The 17,539-nt window shown below is 38.1% G+C and overlaps 1 protein-coding gene across 2 annotated transcripts in view; it reads right to left on the reverse strand.

The window, feature by feature from the left end:
* smap1 (small ArfGAP 1) overlaps window positions 1-17,539 on the reverse strand; it is a 103,904-nt gene that overhangs the window by 19,904 nt on the left and 66,461 nt on the right. For both annotated transcript variants that reach the window (XM_082154840.1, XM_082154841.1), the window contains 2 exons: window positions 6,559-6,637; window positions 2,382-2,509 (listed from right to left, as the gene is read on the reverse strand). In XM_082154840.1, coding sequence (XP_082010966.1) covers window positions 2,382-2,509; window positions 6,559-6,637 — 207 coding nt within the window. The remainder of the gene's footprint in view (window positions 1-2,381; window positions 2,510-6,558; window positions 6,638-17,539) is intronic.

Here is a 17,539-nt window from a genome sequence, read left to right on the forward strand (position 1 = left end):
ACATATATAATGTGTGTGTGTGTGTGTGTGTGTGTGTGTGTGTGTGTGTGTGTGTGTGTGTGTGTGTGTGAGAACGGTCAAATAGGAAAAATTACGCATGTAATTTCAAAGTGAAGGCTTAGAATAGACCCTATACTTAAAATCACTTTTTTTTCCCTTGGACAACCAACCAATCACAGTCGTCAAAAGATTGTGTCATACATAGCAACGGGGTCAACCCCGCCTCCTTACTAAGATGAAAGTTTTTGTCTTTTCCTTACTCAGAGTTGCTCTCAGATCGGTCCCGAATTGCTCTTAAGCTAAGACTCCTACGTAAAAGTTTTTAAGCTAAATTAAGAGTTTTCTGAGAGGATTCTTAGAATCTTTATGAATACGGGCCCTGGCTTTTTATTCCTGTCCAAAATTAAATATGGCGCAACCCTGATTAAGGGAGAAAAGGAGAAAAGACAATGTGGGTTAGTGAGAGTGGATCTCAGGGGTGAAGACGAGCTTCCACAAAGACAAATTGCTATTCATGCTGGGATCCTCCAGCTTCCTGATTGGCTAAGTGTATTAATCAGTGGTTCTCAGTGTTTTTTGGTCCAGTACCCACCTTTACTGTATCCAGGATCCTTACCACCCTCCATCAAACAAAAAATAAGTTACTTGTTGTCCCTGAATATTAATGTTGATTATTATTATATTTAAAATATCATTAAAAAAGCATGGCCCATACTGGACAAATGGCCAGCTGTAAAATTCGACATAATTTTTTCTAAATGAAACACTAAAAACTAAGTTTTCATTGCAACAAGTGAATTCAGGCACATTAAAATGGATATTCATTCTGAGGTCTGCTAAAGACTACATTAAAGAGTGTTATTAAATTACTAGTGTGTATTAAGTGAGCCTTAGATGATGCCAAAGGGTCATTCAAATGTAAAAATAAGGGAAGTGGGCATGTACAGTTAAATACACAATATCAGTCAAAAACAAAAACAAATCTTGAACCAATAAGGAACAGACACATTGTCCATCTCTGACATGCATTTACCAACTTCTCTCTCTCTCTCTACTCTCAACACTCTCCACTCTTTTTTCCCCCCACTCTCTTCTCTTGACATTATTAAACATCTCTCCTCTTCACTCTTCTCAGTGAAGGGCTGTAATAAATGCAAATATCCCTCATTATTCAAGCTGTATCCTTTGGCCAGGAAGACCTTGCAAATCAATTCTGTCAGCACAACTAGACAGGCAAAATGTAATCATGTTGTTTGCGGAGAAAATTAAAACAATTGGGTTTGACCTTTTCTTTGTCTCTCTTAGTCAGTTGATTTTAGACTGAATGAAGGCAGGCAGAAACAGATGCATGTTTGTGACCCAGGAAAAATGCTTCTTTTTAATATTTGTACCTCTTTTCCCTTACATGAGGCGTGCTGGTCAATTTAGCCACCTCATGCCATGACAAATGACCAAATACACCGAAAGAGTTGACATAACACTGACGATTAGTTTTAGTATTTAATATCATGATTTAAGGTTAAAATTCACATGAATATATAACACAAATTAATAATTTAGGTGCTGGTCCCAATTTATTTTAAAAACATTTTAAAGAAACATTTGCAGTTAATTTGCAGCTGTTTAAATAGTTCCACATTGTGACAAAATTATTTGTCACAATGTAGAACTATAAAATGATGTACAATATCGTTCAAAAGTTTGAGGTTGGTTAACTTTTTTACTGTTTTTTTAAAATAAGTCTCTTATACTCACCATGGCTACAATCATTTGATAAAAAAATACAGTAAAAACAGACATATTGTAAAATATTATTACAATTTAAAAATTATTTCAATTTAAAATGTAATTTATTCTTGTGATGGCAAAGCGGAATTTTCATCAGTCATTATTCTATTATTCCGTCAGTGTCATGATCCTTCAGAAATCATTGTAATATGCTGATTTGATGTTAAAGAAACATTTCTTATCATTATCAATGTTGAAAACAGTTGTGCTGCTTACTATTTTTGTGTTTTACAGGATTCTGTTGTGAATAGAAAGTTCAAAAGAATAACTATTTTAAACATAAATGTGTCACTTTTGATCAAGTTAACTTGCTGAATTAAAGTATTAAAATAGTTTTTCCTTAAAAAAAAAAACTTTTGAATGGTAGCATAATTTCCCTAATATGGTTGGTATATTATAATTAAAAAATGGACACTGCAGCCAATGCTTGCCAACTAACCAGCACTGAGAAAATAGCGTGACTGACATGACAACAGGAAAGAGCAGGTATGAGTTTCAGTGCGTGCGTACACTCGCATGCACGCGCGCGCACACACACACACACACACACACACACACACGCAATTGATGTTTGCATTAGTGGACTCATGTACCTGGTTTGTGTTGGTGTTTGAGGGCAGAGGGTTGGATACCATTGGTCCAAAGATGTCTAAGTCATCACTGATTGGAGCTGCACTGCTTGTTCCTGCCCCACTGCTGACAGAGCTAGCTGTGGGTGCATCTGAAAGAGAGAGAACCAAAATGTCATTACATACAAGGGAAAAGTGTATACTGCATTACACAGAGTGACAGTCACTGTGGATTTTTAATTGGTTTCACACCAAAGTTGGAGAAATACAGTGGCCACAAAGACATAAATAAGTGATTGCATTAAACAACTCTGCCAAAGACCACTGAAAAAGCACACTTTTCAAGGAAAATAAACTTTTGGTAGGTTTAAAGGCAAGACACTAAGCAAAACCTTTTTTTTTTTTTTCATCCACTGGTCAATTTTGAAATTTTGGGCTATTTTGCTTCCATAACATGTCCTCCTTTCAGACTATTATACTTTATCTGTTCGCGTCTGAAGTTTTCAAGTACGATACGCATATTTAAAGCCAGTTTCCTCAAAATGAGTTTTTTTCTCATGCACCGAGTCAGTAATCTCCACTTCAGTAACACTTACAAGAACAATGTTCCAGTTCTATTCTGAACGTTTTTACAGTGGGCTTTGTTCATATATTATTCAACTGATTCATACATTTTATTCTTAAAAACATTTTTATTCGGGTTATTGCCAGTATTTTATGATTTATAGAGAGATAAAAAAAGATATCCAAATTCCCCTGTGTAAAAATCTGTAACTCTAATCTCACCAAAATGAAACAAGAAAATTCAACCTGGCTTTATCCAATTCAGATTTCTGTTCGGGACATTTATGAAAATTAGTGCATATTTAAAACATAAAACAATCGTCTTAATGCACTGTGATTAATCAACAAGTATGGTGAGACCTATTAGTTAAAACTTTTTTTTTTTTACCCTATTCACCTGTTGTGTCTTACCTAAAATGATAAAACACTATATTCTGTTCGAAATGAAGTCGTTTAGACACTCTCTGGTAGTCAAACTTAATGCAGTCCATAGTTTATGTGATTATTTAGCTAGGACCAACAGATGATCAGAAATGGCAAAAATATCTAAGAAATTAAGTTTCATTTGTTTGTGAACTTAAGTATCCAAAAACGTTTTGGGGACACTATTTATCTTCTCCGAACCGCAGGAGTATTATGTCGGAGATGCATCAGCTGTACAGACTCTTTACGAAACAATTCAGACGCATGTGACACATTGACTGAGCAGTGATGACCAATGCCAATGCTAAACCTGCTTGCAAGAGTCTTTGTCTCTGTAGAGAGAAATAAAAGCGTTCATCTGGAAGCAGCCCACACCGCCTGCTCAGCTTGCTTTTCCCGTTCCCGCTACCTATCGACTTCATCCAAGAGAGCAGGAAATCTAATCACACTCCGCACACGCCTCCGCCAACGCTGGAGAAAAAGCACCCGCTCGCCTCCGACGCCAGCCTGCCGCTCACACGCACTCTCTCATTCCATTAAAGTCAAAGACTCCATCAGAGCTCTGTCTGTGTTCACACGTTACAGTGCGCAGAGTCAGGAGCTGCTGCCATCTCTTTATGACTGATAAAATCCATGAAAATAAAAGAGCTCAAAGTAATATAACTGGAGGGAATAGCAACGGGTGTGGGGAAGAGAGATGCAATGCTTGATGAGCTGGGGGTGTGACTGGAAGGAAAAAGGAAAGAGGAAATTAGAGAACCTACAAATAGAGATGTGCAAAAGAGCACAGCATCTGGAAAGCACTGGACTCTATTTCAAACACCTTTATGTGTGGAGTCTAAATCAGTGGCTTTCATCTGGTTGTGGGTCGCCGGTTATGAACAGCAGGGAAATATAATGCTAGATGCAAATAATAAAAAACAACTAAGCATGCAGAGTTAATATAAAGAATGAACGGACTGTGCGACCAATCAAACTACAGTATTTTGGCACAAACTCTTTAACTTGGTAGAATGTAGGCAATCTAGGCAGATGTCAACATGGAAAGGCTGAATGACATGCCTTTTTCAACAAAGAGTTTTGTAATGTCAAAGTTGCAATGTAATGAAAGTAGTTACATCTTTTTCTAACATACATCCGAGTGTAATGGATTATCGGAAATATAAAAGTAGGGCGGAGACATGGTTCTATCCATCGGCTATTGATTGGATGAAGGCAGAACTTGCAATTGATAAGAAATTGGCAGGATCTATGCAGATGAAATGATTGTCTGACATATGAAGCCAGAGAAAAGTCTGTATTTCAGTTCAAGTTATGGCATTTTGATAAAAAATTACACGATTAAAAAAATATTAAAAAAGGCAACACTTGCATGGATGAATTGATCAAAATAAGATAAATAACCCACACATACATACATATATACATACACACACACACACACACACATACATACATATACACACACACACATACATACATACATACATACATATATATTCACACACAGTACCAGTCAAAAGTTTGGAAACATTGCTATTTTTAATGTTTTTGAAAGAAGTCTCTTATGCTCATGTAGCCTGCATTTATTTGATCAAAAATACAGAACAAACTGTAATATTGTGAAATAATATTACAATTTAAAATAATGGCTTCTATTTGAAAATACTTCACAATTTAATTTATTTCTGTGGTGCAAAGCAAAATTTTCATTAGCCATTACTCCAGTCTTCAGTGTCACATGATGAATCGTGAGGCCATTTCAGTGAAATGGATTATCGAAAAAGAAAAAAAAGCAGGACAGGACTTCTATCCATCAATTGTTGAATGTGCGCTGGCAGTCAATGGAAAGAAAGGGGCAGGATTTGAGCAAGCTAAATGATTGGAGCAATCAAAACCAAAGAGAAGTCTGTAGTTTAAACAGAAGATTGATTTATGACATTTTGATAAAAAATGTAGGTTAAAAAAAAAGTACAAATGAAACATGCATGATGAAATAATCCACAATGTTGTTGAAAAACAATACAGTTGCTCACTTAAAATGACAATAAGCGTTCCATTCAAAGTATGCAGTCATGAATAATTCCCTTAATAAAATCCAGGCGTTAATACCAGCTGTAAACAGATGCCCAAAAAATTTAATTAAGCCTAGATTAAATGCAAATATGCATATAATGCAAGTAATTTGATCAATTATTTATCAACAGCCCTAAAGTAACAGTGATGGAAAGAGAGATAGATATCTTGCTAGTCTGAACAGTGCTGGAGCCTGTTGCTGGTATGGAAGAGTGAGAAGAGATGCTGAGTGCAAGTGCTGAGGCCTTGAGCAAAAACACATCAATAAGACGCATGTCTCAATCTCAACACCATCATCTCCAGCCTCTCTTCATCAGCACTGACCCCTACTGCCCCTCGGCTGAAGACGTTCATCTAAACTCTGTAACCTCCTTGCTTCAGACACACACATTTGCGGAAATGTATCTATTCTCACCAACTCTCTGTCTCTCTCACTCATCATAACGGACAACTTGGTAGCAGACCGAGATTGAGAGAGTGAGAAATATTGAATGAGAGGGAGAGAAAGTGATAAATACACAAGACTGAGCGACAAAGGAAAGCTCCAGGGCAGCAAATAGAAACTTTCATTTCCCAGAAAGTAATATAACATCAATTGTGTTTGGTCATCTCAAGGGCTCGAGTTGCCGGCCTGATCAATACCGCCAGGACTAAACTAGCAGTGTGCTTCCCTGAACCCTCATCTAGACAGTAATAGCAGTCAGTGTGTTCCTCTATCCGAGCCTTAACACACCCTTTAAAAAATAAAAAATAAGTCGCTTTGGTGTACAGCAACACATTGTCTTGGAACCGTTCTTCCAGTACTCGCTAAACTAGGAAAAACAGGCCAAAAGGCCCTTTTAAATGTTACAAGATACTATTTTGTGTAAACAAATGAAAAATTAAACACTTAAAAACTAAGAACAATCATTTGAAATATTTTAAGAACTCTTTAGGACTGATTTGTGTGTAAAATCCTGTATACTTAGACACACGTTAGGTGCGAAAAGTAGCGCTTCCATTCGGCCACTTCCCTCCCATTGAAATATTTTGCCTTAAAATGACCTTGAAGTCTCTTTTTCTTCCAGCCTATCTTAGATGTATCCGATTCTCTGATCGGCAATGAGATGAGTAATCATTTCAATTATTCATGTCTTACCAAGGCCTAACAGGTCGATGGCGGGCTCTGCGCTCTTCTTAGGACTGAGTCTGGAATCTGTCTGGTTGTCCTCTCTTTTCTGGGATAAAAAAAAAAAAAAGAGATAAGAGAGAAAGTGTTATTGAGAAGCTTTTTTGGATTACAATTCCGAACCAGTTGTTGTTCTGATTCGAATGTTGTTCTTCACCAAAAAACAGCCTTTAGATGCTATGTATACACAGCTACCGTGTTTTATCTTTGCAAGTCGGCACTTGACGGCTCTGAACATCCTGCGCTGCAAATTGTGTGAATAGATAATGCAATGCCATGCCGAAATAGCTTGCTCGCTCTATTTGTTCGTGCCCGGCTGCACCTCACAGGTGCTAACTGACCATTCCACTTTTGAGATGCAGTTCAAAGGCACTCTTGAGGCCTGTGATTTGTGACGGGCAGAAAGAAGCATCACGGGCTGAGAAGCCAAGCGTAATCCGGCCTGAACGGCCGATCGATGGGCGCTGGGTTAAAGCCTGGATCAAAGCCAGACAGAGGCCTTTTAAAACATCATTCTACACAAAAACACACTCACATATATACAAAAACACACAAGTAAACTCAAGAGGACAGCACTGTGTTGCGCTTTTCTTCAGGGGGAGGCAAAAGACCAGGGAGACGAAAGGTAACAAGAGGGCAAAACACAAACCGAACCAGACTGCACTATCAAATCTGAATAAAACCACCAGTGTCTGACATCTGCATTATTAGCACAATAAAAGAGAATGATAAATGCGAATTTGTCTAGATGTGTCACTTAACGTCATCATCGCGCAATTGTTCTTGGCAAAAGATTGGATTTGAGCGATTGAAAAACGGGACAGAACTGACACAAGCACTCTAATGAGCATCTGCAGGCTCGGGTTTGTGGTGAAGTGTCAAGCCAGGTGCATCGTGGGTAGAGGATTAAATGGGAAAAAGAAAATAGTTGCCTAATAGAAAAGAAAAAGTTTTACTGATTCCAAAGCAGTCAAATGAAGTTTCTGATGAGAATTTACATTGATCGTTCATAATTTTACAAGCTCCAGAATAAAAAGAAAAGAAAAAGAAAAACTATCAGGAGGATGTTTTATACATCACTGGGCCCTAAGCTCTAGGGAAAAGGTTGGAAATTGAATTAAATTGAATTGAATCTTAATCTTTTAGTGATGAAAAGCCTCTCCAGCCTTGCATGTCAGCTTTTGTGTACAAAGCCAAGTCTTTGACTTGTGACCTTATTTATTGTAGTACACAGGAGCAGACACACACATTGGCAGGAAGGTGAGCTACAGCTGCCCTTCGCAAACAAAAAGATGCACAACTTTTATTCGTCCCTATGATTGAAATCCGTAATCTTAAAATGGTTGGCATTGGTTGAATTATGTATGAATTGGGGGGCTTAGGTGCTCTACTATTTGTTGACTTTGACACACGCACACTTTGAAGACAACTTCGAAGATGAAATCCTTCAAAAATGTATTTGTGCTTCAGATGATGGAAACACGACAGCCTGAGACAAACAAACAATACACACATCCACAAGACAAATAAACTGAAATACAAAAGGCATATGGAACACAATTACACCTCGTAAAACAGGGATACTCAGCAAGGCCACACAGTAAGGGTCACACTTAATTTAAATTAAACTATATTAATGAGGCGAGCAGACCAAAATAATTAACCCAAATAATATAAAAAATAAGAGTTAAAAAAAAAAGAAAAAAAGTACTACAAGGTTATTATTAACTAAAGCCATTAACATTTTGTTCATTTTGCTTGAAGCCCTAAACCTACTAACTGGAAACATAAAAATAAATTGAACCTAATTAGTCATATTAAGCACAAAACAAAATTGCTAAAAATGGAATTGCAATTAAAATGAAATATCTATATCTCTCTATCTCTCTCTCTCTCTCTCTCTCTATATATATATATACACATTTATTATATATCTATATAAATATATATAAAAAAGCTAGTTTAAAATATTAATAACGCTATAATAGTATATAAATAAATAACACTGTGACCAATTTGAAGAGTAGTCTATAATTTTTAGCTTTTTCTCCATGCCATGTTTTCATTTATACACATCTAATCTATACTCGCTCTCTCTTACTCCTTCACACCTCTTTCAATTCATTTCATCCTCTCTCAGCCCTTCCTCGCTGCCTCCATCACTCTCTCGAAAGCCGTTGAGTGAACGGGTGTGAAATTGCTTGAACTGTGGCGTTGTGTCTCTGGGGTCTCTCCAATCAAGGTCATTTCTAATTCATGAATACTTCCCTTTGATGGGAGAATAATTCCATTTGGGTCACATTCCCTCACACTCGATGTGCCCGCGCCATGCAAACAGGATCAGAGGGAGATGCTCATGTGCGTTCAGGCGGTATGAACAGGGCCACTCATTCTACACTTCATTCTGGACTGATGCAAAAGCTGAACGCACTCGGCTGGGCGCTCACAACTTCATGCATTCCAGATATGAATATCGGAGAGGGAGATACGAGTATTCGTATTGATTAATGGACCGTTATGTTATTTTTCTAGGTGCTCAAAGACCAAGAAATTGTGTAGTTTTTGTAAGGAGGCAGACAGGTGTTTCATAAGACATCACTTACAATATTCAAAGACAATCTGTGGGTTGAAAAAAACATTTACCATAACCATAGTTTCTGCCATAATACCAGTTACTACAGTTATTTTTTCTACAATACAACTTTAAAAGGAAACCATTATTATAGTTTACAGTAGTTATAAATATAGACTACTAACAGACTTAGCTATTATCAATAACTAGAAACTATGGTTTAAAAGGTACAAAGGGAGCCAACAAAATGGACAAGACACAAAACAACAAAGCACAACATACTATAAACAAACACAAAATACCTAAATAGCGTTTTAGTTTCTGTGAAATAAAAAAGAAAAAAAATATTAAGTGACAAACTTTAGATTACAAATGAATAGAAGATAAAAGAAAAGAAAAGAAATGTGGGGAGAAGAAGGGGATCTGGCATCTTGAGGAGAAACAAAAGAGTTTTTCTTAATAAAGAGTTCTGCTCTACTTCTGCAGCCCAGAAATAATGATACTGGAAGCTCTCTTCTGAAAGTACAGTGTGTGCTTGAGCTTATGAGTGGGCACATGCCACTTCCTGTAGCACAGTTCCAGTCCGGGACAAAGTCCTCACTCCACAGAAGCCAGAGCGGAGGTATTAATTATTTGTGAAACAGAAAGACAGGCGAGAAGTGCTTTGAAGGCTTGTTAGACCAGTTCCCACTGGCACTAACACTAACAAATAAAAAGATTGCCAACTAATACAATGCAAACCTATTTAATATTTTACAACAATTAGTGCCAAACTTCTAATCTGACCGGCCAAGCAGTGTTATGGGCTTTAGTCGCCAAACACTAAAGGTGGATGTAATAAATTAAACCCCTGTTACAGAACATGATAAGCAGTCAAACTCATTCAGTTTCCAGTAATTAAAGCAGCACAAACCGCAGCCAGCGGTTAATGGAAGCGTGGCAACATCTGCCAGCGGATGCACAGAATGAAGAGACGGAGACCTGTGCTGTAGGGGGAGAGAGCAGGACTCGGTTATCATTTAAAATGCTTATCTTTAATTATAGTTCATCATTGTGCTTATCAGGGATCTAAACTGGGGTGGCCTGAGGAGTCTTCAGCTCGTAATCAGCACAGGCACTTACACCACTGATTACTTTATTCCAATTCCACTTTAATCAGCTGTTAATCCACACGCTCTCGCTCGCTCTCTCTCTATCTCTCCCTCTCTCAGAGTCCACGCTTCCTGCAGCACAAGGGCAACATTGCAGCTCGATGCAGCTGTAGCTCCAAAACTCAGAGATACGGGACGAATGACAGACTGATCGTCAGGCCCAGACTGAACCTGGGGAGATTTGCACAGATTTCTCAGAACAGATGTTTAAAAAAAGAGAGAAAAAAAAGAGATGTTTTAAACAGCTGAGTGCAGTACCCTCTTAATAGGAGCACAAAGGAGTGCACAATTTTTACACAAAAAATAAAAAATTTAAATACGTTTTTTGCTGTTTGTTTTTGATCCAAATATACATAATATAAGGCAAACTAAGAGTCTTTCAGCTCAAGCGGGTCAGATCCCAGCATACTGTGATTTCAATATTTGATTCCATTTGTCTTCTTTCTAAAAAATACTTTCAGTCCATTGTTAATATTTTTCAGGGTTATTTTGTTTGCAATTCAAAGGATTTAATTGTAAATTCAATTAAATTGCAAACCATTCAAAAGTTCATTCACACTTTTTCTTTTTAAATATTAAAAATTTTATTCAGCAAGTACGCAATAAATTGATAAAAAGTGACAAAGATAATAATTTAATGTTTTAATAATTTAAAAGTTCTTTTGAACTTTCTATTGATCAAAGAATCCTGAAAAAAAAAGAAAAAAAAGAGTAATGGCTTCCACAAAAATATTAAGCAATGGAAAGGAAAAGTTTGAGCACCAAATCTTCATATTAGAATGATTTTTGAAGGATCATGTGACACTGAAGACTGGAGTAATGACTGCATATTAAGACTGGCCAAAATATTTAATAAACAAATACGTAAAAGGCAGGAAATGTGTAGAATTATATGAATGACTAACATTACAATTCAGCATAAATCTGCAGGCCTGCTGATGGCCTAAAGCGATGATGAGGAATGAAGGGAAAAAGATGAAAAGAGCTTGTTTATGTGCTGCAAGCCCATTCAATGTATTGCATATGTATGGGTGTGGGTGTGTGTGTGTGTGTGTGTGTGTGTGTGTGTGTGTGTGTGTGTGTGTGTGTGTGTGTGTGTGTGTGTGTGTGTGTGTGTGTGTGTGTGTGTGTGTTTTCAAACATTTCGCAGTAAACATGGCCACTGTAATCTGTATTATGTATGTGCTGGGTAGTGGGCATTTTCCAGTCGAAAGCCTTTGTTAGCATTAGATGGGATGGACAGGCATGAAAATTCAACAGATCAACAATAGATGTGAGGGAAGAGGGAGGGAACGCTGGTGCGAGGGCTCACTTCTGTGAATGATTCACTGCAGGGGGTTCAGGACCGAGCTTCTGGCCCGTCACAAACTGTCAACACACATCACACTGAGGAGACTCCAGTGTACTGATACTTCCACGCCTGCCTGCTTGCATACACACACATGCACAGTGTTCTTCCCTAGACACTGCTTTTGTGAAGGCTATGGAAACAAACTTTGAGGGGTCAAAATCCTTAGTTGCCAGACCGATTTTTTTTTTTAATGGTGGCTGCAGTTAATTCATTTGACAGCGTAGCAGGAAAAGGAAGGTGGTAGCGAAAAAGTAATGGAGCACAAACATTCTACAGCAGATGTTGCATTAATTATACATTTCTGTAATATACTGAAGTTTAAAAACATTGACAGACAATTAAATATGCTTTCAGTTATTATAAATATAAATATAATACATATAAAATAAGTTATCTAGTCTATTGCATTTCCCTATTTTTTATTTTTAAATCCCACAGTAAGCTAATAGGGTTAGAACTGAAGAAAATGGTCAAATAGCTTGTGCCCCTACAAAAATAGATATGAGTGTGGAATTGGGGAGAAAAATTATACATTACTAGTGTAATTCATGAAATATTGTTCAAAGAATCTGGTGGCCAGATAGCAAAACTACAGCAACTTCTGTCTTTATTTTAAGAGCAAAATATAAAGGAAAACACCAAAAATCTACAACACTGCACTTGGTAATGCTAAAAGAGCTCTTACCATAAAAGTTATTGTTATATTAACACAGAAAAAACTGACAACTAAATAACTTGAATTAGCCTGTTTTGTCTTGTTTTCCAGTAAAAAATCAAGTAACAAGATTTTCTCAAGCAACACTGAATAAGATATTGAGTTTTCAAAAAATATATCTTTAAGTGTATTTTGTCTTTTCACTTGTTTTAACTCTCTTATACTTCAAACTAGTGAAAAAAACCTAGCAGTACAGTTAGAAAAAAAATACACCCAAAAATAGATACATTAATTAAAAGCAAGTCTTAATTTCTCATGCAGTTTTGCTTCACAAGCAAGTAGCCTACATCTTGTTTTAGGGATTTTTATATATTTAAACTGAAATTACAATATAAATAGTAAATGTCATTAAAAATACCAAGCAAATATTTTACTGAACATTGTAACTTGATATAGCGGGAGATCAATGATTACAATTTGACTTCAAAATGAATTGCTTCTGTGATCAAATTAATAAAGTCAGAATTGCAGGACTGTTTGACTTTAATTCTTTCCATCTTCCACTGTCATTATAGACCAAAACAAAATGATATAGGCTTAAATTATAACTAGTATGTAATAATAAGCTAAATTCATAAATCATTCTAAAATGCAGATTTGGCGAGAAACATTTCTTATTATTTTCAAATGTTGAAACCTGTGCCGTTTAATATTTTTGTGGAAAACATGATAAAAAATTGTTCAGGGTTCTTTGATGAAAAAATAAAAAAAGAACTAGGGCTGGGCGATATGGCTGAAAACTGCATCACGTTATAAGCGTTTCATATCGGTCGATATCGATAATTATTGATATTTTTTATGACCCATTTAAAATAAGGACCAGGAGAAAAATATATTACATTTAACATTTTTATTTTAAACTTAACCTCCCTCTGATTATAATCCCCTCAGTTATAAAGGCAGAAATGTCAACACAACCATGGAAAACACTCAAATAATTAAAATGCAAACATAAGTCTAAAATCACAATGAAAACAATTATCTCTTAACATTAAGGTGCAAAATTAAAGAATACATAAGAAATGCTTAATAAAGTGTAATAAAATAGTGCAAAGTGTTAAATATAAACAGAGAAACCGACGACGGTCTTGCATAATTTGCAGACGACATTTGTCTGACTACGGTCAGACTTAAATCCCCAAAACTGCCATACCGGCGAGCTGACTTTTCCTGTTTTATCAACAATTTCCTCGCTCGCTGCTGCACTCATTTTCCACTTATCACCCTACGCCGGTTCTGTTACTGAAGAATCCCAACACGAAACAATGATATGGCGCAACCATACTGTTACATGACTCGCTGTTAGCGTGTCACCCCCTACGTTGCTAGGTTACCAGAGAGTGAGTGCTTTTGTTTCGTGGAACCAAACTTGCTTGGCAACCTCTGGTTTCGTCCGCCGAATTTTTTTTTTTTTATCGAACGTTTTATCGAACGCATTTTTTATTGATATTGATTACGTGTCTATCGCGATACATATCATTATCGTTTTATCGCCCAGCCTTAAAAAGAACAGCATCATTATTTAAAATATTCGTATAGGGTATATCAAGAAGAAATGCCATGCATCTATATCATTTTCAGGAAAATGAAAATAAAAACAGAGCTTGACGGAAAATGTACAACCCAGTTTGTCAAAGTGATGGATCATTATTTGCAGCGCATCCTCTGAATCGCAGGTGTGTGTGTGTGTGTGTGTGTGTGTCACGGCCCTCCTGATGTGTGATCTCATTCTCTAAAGGTTGCCTGCACCCTCATCTTCCCAGAAACCCCCCCTGTCCTCACTCTCTCCCTCACCTTTTATCTTGACATCACTCTGGCCTGTATATCAGCTAATGTGAATTCTGAGTGGATGGGCTGAGATGTTGAGGTTAATGATGATGCCCTCACTGCAGTATACATGAAGCTCAGCGAGGGCTGTCTGAACCCCCAGAGCCACTTCACTCGCACCTCAAGCCTCAAGTCAATACGGTGGTTAGGCCTCAATTTCGGTAAGGACACGCACATACTCACAGGGTGGGAGTTACAGTCTCTGCACTCCAGGCTTCTAACCACACAGTCATTTTCACGCCTACTGGATCCTCACGCTTTCCAAATTGTTTTTGCAAAGGTCAACTGCAATGTTCAGCTTGCAGGGTCTAACGGTGTAAATGGGGAAGAGGGGGAGGGGGGAGACCAACCCTTCGGCCACATATGAGAAAAGATGGTTGAAGTGGTGCTCTGAAAACAGTCTCTCTCAGTGTTTTTTACCCCCACTCCCACACAATAAAACAATGCCACAGAGAATCAAAGCATTCATAACCTCCAAGCAAGTTCATTAATAATAAAAGAAATGTGAATCACCGGGCAGCAAATTACACTTTTACAGCGTCATATACAACCTGAATCTAAAGTCGCGTAATGCACGGCTGCACAGAGAAGTCTCAAACTCGTAGAGGTGTCCAAATAAACATTGAGAAATGCATAAACTGAGTTTAATAGCAATTCTGAAGGTGAAGTGTGTGATTTCTGTGCCACCAGAAGCACCAAACAGAACTGTAAAGAAATTGTGTTGCTTTCCTACTCTCCTACAACTAAGGATGGATACAAATTTGGTCACGCTTTAAATTAGGTGTCCTTACTTATGTTCATATTGTATTGCAAAACACTTTTGCAGCTATTGAGGCAGGTAAGGTTTGGCACAGGTTTGGAGTTATGGGTAGGTTTAAGGATTGGTTAAGGAGTTAGGGCCAAACAGTGTAATTACATTTCATAATTGCATTAATCTAAAATGAAAAATTGGCTCTTTGGTCAAAAAAGGTTCCTGACCCCTGATATAGAACATCCTTTTTTTAACGTTTGTGAAGTTTGTTTCTCATCTCATCTGCAGTACCTGCTCAGACAGTATGTGAATTTGGATAGACCTTTTGCCACTATTGATGAATCTTCAGCACAAGAGTCCGATTTACAAACAAATGAGTTTTGCAATCTTTTTGGGGAGTTAAAAAACCCCAAGCAAAAACAAGTTATTTTGGTATCCAGTGGTGAATCAGATTGAAAACAAATTGGGAATCAAAACCCCTTTTTGGGAAGTAAACATACAAATGACTTGTATCAGTCTCTGCACACTGAACAAGGACAGGAGAAAGCATTTCAACATTAAAAAAATACAAGGCCATTTCACATCAGGCCATGGGTCAGGAGAGGAAGAGATTTCATCAGGCATAGCCGGTGTTATGGGAGCTGATCCTGTTCTGGGGTCTGCTGTGACGCAGACAGGCAAGCCACAGGCCCAGAGTTCAATGCAAAACACGTTTAAGGACGCCGTCAGACTTGGTAAATGATGGCTTATTAAAAGAGAGAAATGGTGGGAGATAGTGGTAGGAGGGGGTGAGTGAGAGACGGTGAAACAATTAAAAGAAAAAAGGCTCTTAGAAGTTCCTCGTTTGCTTTCAGAAGAGGCGTTACATCTACTCGCCACTTTCAGATGCATTTTTTGAGGCACTTTCCTCTGATTGGCTCTCCAAAACTCATTTGCTCTTGCCACATCAAAGCAATCTGCTTTTAGCGCATAAGGCGCCGTTAATAGATTTGAATGCGAGTTTTATTTTGTTCTTAATAAAAAAACAACTAATCTCACTTTGCATAAAGTAATTGGATTTGCCGTTTTCACAGGTCTCGGTTCATGACACTCGACAAAATCAAGAATCGTACCTACAGCAACATGCTTTTATGTTTGTGTTCAGATGTATTCAAATATGGCCGTGCAACATCCAAGTCAGGTTTGTGAGATCTTATCTTTCTCTTGCAGCCTCACACAAACAGATGCATAAAGGCAACAGCCACCATCACCCGACCGTCCGCCGGCAATAAACTTTTAATTAAGACTTTTCATAAATGCTTATCTTTATCATGAAGAACTCCATAGGGCTTGAGAAATCCTAGCCCTCATTTCCACAGCCGAACGCCTAAAAGCTGCCGCAGATCTAATTATGATTCCCACCTAGTGCCTTCGTGGTTTCGTTACTCTCAAACTTCGCTAATATTCCGCCTCCAGTGGAAGGTTTAGAAACGAGGCATCAAACCCACCAGGACAAAATGTTCTTTTATGACATCTTTGTGCTTCGGTTCTGCATCTGACACCTTTAATGAATGTGGTGACTGTTTAAGTGGACAGTAGTGGATTTTCTGAGAGCTCTCGCATGTGTAAAGATGCAAATGAATGCAACACAAATGTATCATACAAAAACACATTTTAGACCGCGTAAGCCGCGTGGGCTTCCTTGATGCCGATATTCGGCGGGAAACATCTCGGCTAATTCACCGCTCTCCCGCTGCTCCAAATTCAGGCAATATTGATCAGACTCCCTGCGGCAATGCTATCGATCGTCTGTTTGCAGGTGTGTGTGTGTGTGTGTGTGTGTGTGTGTGCATGCGATTGCGCGTGGTGTGAAACTAAACTGGGTCCCTGCAGGGTGACTGAGCGGATGGTGGGGGAGGGAGATGTCTAGTTAAGGTGAAGAGTGTTGTTTGTCAGAGGACGCTGCTCATTTAGGGCGCCCTTCACTCTCTCACTCTCGTACACGTGGCTCCTGTCGCATTAAGGTTGCCAGCGGTGGGGGCTGGAGGCAGATGTGTTGTTGAAAGGCGGAGGCAGAGATAAAGGTGGTGCTGGGGGAAAGAGAATGCCAGTGTGATAGTTAAAGGGCACCTATTATGCAAAATTCACTTTTACATGGCGTTTGAACATAAATATGTGTTGGCAGTGTGTGAACACAACCACCCTATAATGATAAAAATGCACCCAGTGCTTTTTTTTTTAAATCCCCATAAATCATAAGCACTGTCTCAGAACAAGCCATTATCAGATTCGGGGCAATGTGACGTACTTTTGCACAAGTCCCTCCCACAACTGTTGACTGACACTGTAGTTTAGCATAGACCCGCCCTGAGTGAGCTGTACACAGTCCGCCATTGTTTCGATGCCGGAGCAGCTGTAGACAAGAATGTCTTCTAAAGTGATTGAGGTGTTTTGTTGTTGGATGTAAGAATGAACATAGCTATCTTCATTTACTCTCGTTGTTACTCGAGGATGGATCTGTACCAACGGTTCGTGATCCAGCTTACAGTCTCCGGAGCGACTGGCCTAACGTTACTGATCACGGCAGAAATGAAAGTGAGAGCGC

The sequence above is a fragment of the Leuciscus leuciscus genome (genome assembly GCF_965113295.1).
Source record: "Leuciscus leuciscus genome assembly, chromosome: 22".
Classification (NCBI taxonomy): domain Eukaryota; kingdom Metazoa; phylum Chordata; class Actinopteri; order Cypriniformes; family Leuciscidae; genus Leuciscus; species Leuciscus leuciscus.